This window comes from Lolium perenne, chromosome 7 (genome assembly GCF_019359855.2).
Source record: "Lolium perenne isolate Kyuss_39 chromosome 7, Kyuss_2.0, whole genome shotgun sequence".
NCBI lineage: Eukaryota > Viridiplantae > Streptophyta > Magnoliopsida > Poales > Poaceae > Lolium > Lolium perenne.
The window spans coordinates 121569212-121573954 of NC_067250.2; the positions used below are offsets into that span (position 1 = coordinate 121569212).

General features: G+C 41.8%; 1 protein-coding gene across 1 annotated transcript; it reads left to right on the forward strand.

Annotated features, from left to right (window-relative positions):
- Window positions 1-440: 440 nt before the first annotated feature.
- LOC127323748 (phosphoglycerate mutase-like protein 4) lies at window positions 441-3896 on the forward strand. Its single transcript, XM_051351870.2, has 6 exons — window positions 441-771; window positions 1878-1928; window positions 2005-2115; window positions 2248-2379; window positions 3132-3207; window positions 3548-3896. The coding sequence occupies exons 1-6, from the start codon at window positions 466-468 to the stop codon at window positions 3772-3774; spliced, it is 903 nt and encodes a 300-aa protein (XP_051207830.1). The 5' UTR covers window positions 441-465; the 3' UTR covers window positions 3775-3896.
- The last annotated feature ends 847 nt before the right edge of the window (window positions 3897-4743 follow it).

The window sequence follows — 4743 nt, forward strand, 5'->3', positions numbered from 1 at the left end:
CTAACATGGTTTGGGCAAATTCAACGCAGACCTCCAGAAGCTCCGGTGCATAGTGGACGGCTAAAGCGTGCTGATAATGTCAAAAGAGGACGGGGTAGACCAAACTTGACATGGGTAGAGTCTGTAAAGAGAGATCTGAAAGACTGGAGTATCACCAAAGAACTAGCCATGGAAAGAACCGCGTGAAAGCTTGCTATCCATGTGCCAGAACCATAAGTTGGTTACGGAATTTTATGGACTTCACCTCTAGCCTATCCAACTTATTTTAGAATAAAGACCATGTTGTTGTTATTGTTGTTGTTGGAAATGGTGGAGCAATCGGCCCAGGTTGCCGTTGATCTAGGTATTTTGGCCCATCCGAACTGGACAGCGGCCCGTAGACCGTGGTACCGTAGTCGTCCCGGTTTCTCTCTTTTTCTGTAATAACAGGCCGGTTAAAATACAAGCAAGCTGAGCCGCGGGCCTATGTTTCCTCATCCCACCACCGTCACGCCTCAATCGCCGCCGCCGGCGCGCTCATCGCGCGTCTCGTTCTCCTCGCCTCCCCCCACCGGCGCGGCCTTTGCCACTTCGCCGCGGTCAGCCGTCGCCTCGGTATCCCTTCCTGCGGGATCCGCCCTTGCTCCGGAGATCTCCTGCAACGAAGTGCAGGGAGCAGCTGTAGTAGGGATGTCGTCCTCTTCCACCGCCGAGGGCGACCGCAGCGAGTTCACCGAGGTCGTGGTGGTGCGGCACGGCGAGACGTCCTGGAACGCCTCGCGCATCATACAGGTCATCACGATTGCCTAGTGCCGTCCTTTTCTAGTCATTGGATTTGGAGCTTGTTGAAGAGGACTATTTACTTGAATACTTATGTTAACATGTGGACTTCGATATATTATAGGCATCTAATGTAGCAATTACCATAGAAACTCAGAGAGCAGCTTAAAGAACCACAATATCGCTTCCGCTGTTACCGGGGAAGGCACTTGCGTCCTCCGCCCCACCACCTGCTTGTTAAGTGTTTTATTCAGTCAAAATATGGTGCAGTTAGACTGTTAGTATTCAAGTATCTAGTTCCTAAGCTAACTATAGTAAGAGGGTTCTTCCGCTCACATCCTAAATTAGGTATTCATATAGTGAAACGAAACACGATGCGATGCATGTTTTCGTATGCTATTTATAGAAAACTAAAATACTTACACGACTTCTCCTCATTTCTTTATTACATGATCTGAATTATCAGCTGTGGCTTCCTTCGATTTTCTTTTTTTTATCTTGCTTCTGTTTTTGGTGTGCAATTTCCCACTGCCCTGGGGCCAGGGGTATAACATCAGGATTCATCCAATTATAAAATCAAAAGTCTTAGCAGATGATAGAAATATATTGGTTGTAATAACATCTTATATTATGGGACAGAGGTGGTAGTAATGTTATACCACTTCTACGTTTCACCTATACATCATACTTATTTTCCTGAATAAGTTGAATGTGCAAATTGATGTATTATTGCACATGAGGTCCATAGGCCATAGCCATAAACACAGATTTACCCAACATTATTGGATTTGTCATTCCAAAAACTCCTGTCTCTTATTTGGAAAAGCTACAGTATTTTATTACTCGCAGTTTGTTCTAGTAAATGATCATGCTTTCTAATGGTACTGAGCCAATTGACAGTTGAATAGTGTGCACAAATGCCAACAAGTAATAGTGTCGGATGGCCAATTTGCCTTATCTGTTTTTATAGCTCAAAAAATAGGTAGCAGCAAGGAACATATATTTGATGGCATGATGTGATTTTCAATGTCAATGTGTGTTTACACATTACCTAACCCATTTGTGCAGAACTCAGCTAATTCTTTCAATCTGATATATTATCCTACTCCTATGTTTAGGGGCACTTGGATGCCGAGCTGAATGAGATTGGGAGGCAGCAAGCTGTTGCGGTATGATCTGGTTTACTTAGGTTACTACATGACATCTGTACTAGTCTTTTTTATGTGGAACTTCTTTGATTTTAAGGTTGCTCATCGGCTGTCTAAAGAAGCTAAGCCAGCTGCCATATACTCATCTGATCTGAAGCGGGCAGCAGAGACTGCAAGAACAATAGCAAAAATTTGCAATTTACCAGATGTATGTTCATTCACCTTGACCCTTTCTGTTATTCAAATGTCTCAAGCAGACACCACACTGTTTCTGTGTAACTTGTACAAGACGAATTGTTTGATACTTATGATATTAATAAGCAAACAATCTGCAATGTAGGTTGTGTTGGATCCTGCACTTAGAGAAAGGCACATAGGAGATGTCCAGGGCTTGACGCTTCAAGATGCTGTCAAAGAAAAACCTGAGGCTTACAAAGCTTTCATGTCCCACAAGAGGAACAAACAAATTCCTGTAAGCATCCGTGTCTTCCTACTTTTGAGAAAATGTTTTTCAGTTGGTATTAGTTTGCTGTTCAAACACTGTACTTATAAACACCGCAAATACATGGTGACTTATAGTCATAACCTTAAGATTTCAGAAGTAGATTTGCATAGATACTACAAGCCAACCATTTTTTAAGTTCGGACATGTCAAACCATGGGGTTGATTTTCCAGTGGCACAATACGTTCACATAATTTAACGAGCTACGAATGAAATCAGGTGTTAATACAACTCTCTGTTTTGATGCCGCATCATAGGCATGGGCGGAGGGAGCATCCAAATGATGGGTGTACACATTTGTCTAAGAAGCATAGTTTAGTCATGCTTTCTACGGAGTAATTTATTTGATGTAGATTTCTCTATATATCTGAACTACTATTCAAGTTTTTCTCAAAAATAATGGGTGTACATTTGTACACCCATGTCCCCATGTAGCTCCGCCCATGATCATAGGCTTGCAGCTGCTTCTAAGGGTATCTTAACAGACAAACAGCTCTGCCAAATCAAACTATCCTTCGCTCTGAACTTACACAATCAGTAGGTCCAGATTTGTCTATATGAACCCGTTTATCTTACAGGGTGCCCATACAATATTTCTCTAACAGCTATCTGCCAGCATATATTCTTGGTGCTAACAGTTGCAGTATTTTTTCTCAAGACATACCTGCATGTATTTTGTTTTGAAAGATCTGTTTTCTAAATTTTTGGAAATTTGTTTCAGGGTGGTGGAGAGAGTCTTGATCAACTATCAGAGCGATGTGTCTCGTGCTTGTATAGCATAGTCGAAAAGCACAAAGGTAAACTCTTACCTTCGAACTTTTCCCCGCAGAAAACAAACAAAACTGTGAGCTTCATTTTTTGGACTTATAACTGGTAAAAGCAGACTGTTATCTTGTAAACTTGAGTTTTTTTATCAGCACCCATCCAGAATGCCATGGAAAGAAGAGGTTAGCTTATTGGCATCTTTTGTTTCTTGTGTGCTATGTCGGAGATGTTGTGTTATTGGTTGGATAACAGTTCACGAACAGTATTCCCAACAAAAGTAACAGCTTGTTATGCACTTGCAGCTGCACAAGGCTTTCTTACTTGCCCACTACCTTGTTAATATTTGCTGAACTTGTGTTTCTTCATTGACAGGGGAGCGAGTTATCTTAGTCTCTCACGGTGGAACCATCAGAGAACTCTACAGGCATGCCAGTCCAACCAGGCCGCTTCATACTAAAATACACAACACGTCAGTAAGTGTTATACTCGTTTCTGGTGACACTGGCCGTTGCATTGTCAAGATGTGTGGAGATACTAGTCACCTTCAGGCCACCGGTGTTCTGGAAAATGCATTCGGCGGCGACAAGTCGTCTGCCTAAGTCTTAAGAGCATCGTCCTTGCAGCAGTTATACATGTAAAGATTATACATTCTTGTCATCATGATTTAGCTGTAAAGAATGAACAGTGACTAATAACAGTGGAAATAAAACAAAATTCTCCACTCTGTATTTCTCCCTGGTTCTTCTGTTTTTCCAAGTTCCAACAGCTAAAAACCGTGTTGCCTTACATTCCTTCGCAAGTATGGACCAGGAGAAATGTTCTTTGTCCAAATGTGCTGTGTTTGTGTATAGTCTTCTCAGAATTATACAATTGCTGTTTGAACCTAGTGTATGCATACTTACATCTTGTCACGTGGAAGTGGTGGGTACGCATAAAGGGCACCTGCTGGGGACAATGAAAATCATTCAGAGCTACTGATTTCCTTTAGATCGTTAGAGATACCAGCTGAATGCTGGCAATGGGTCGATCGACCTTTCTCTTTCACACAAAATGGGAATGCACGATGATTGCACCGTACTAGCTAACCACATGAGAATTGAATCGCAGGCTATCACCGTTCACATAATTCAGGTCCGCCTTCTCTTTCAAATAAAAGGGCGGTTTCGATTGCTCAGCAACACCTGCCTTCTGCGACGGCAGCAAGATAGCACGTCATGTCACGGCGCTTTCGCGTCAGTATCGCTGGTCATTTCATCCAATGCAAACCAATATATCTTTTTTTAATAATCAATACCACATATATTTATAATAATAAATAGTACATGATAGAGATACACAAACTCACTTCAACGAATACAAAATAAAGTTAAAATAAACGAGCAAATCAGTGAGATCTACAAATTTTTGTTTCTTCCATGACGCAATTTTGTACTTCTCTGAAGGCAGGCAAACACAGATACCAAACCATAGACCTGAAAATATCAACGAAGGTTCTTCCATTGTTTTAATTTGAACCGCAATACCAAGGCTACGTGCACGCGCACAAACATTGAAGTAGTCAATCAACA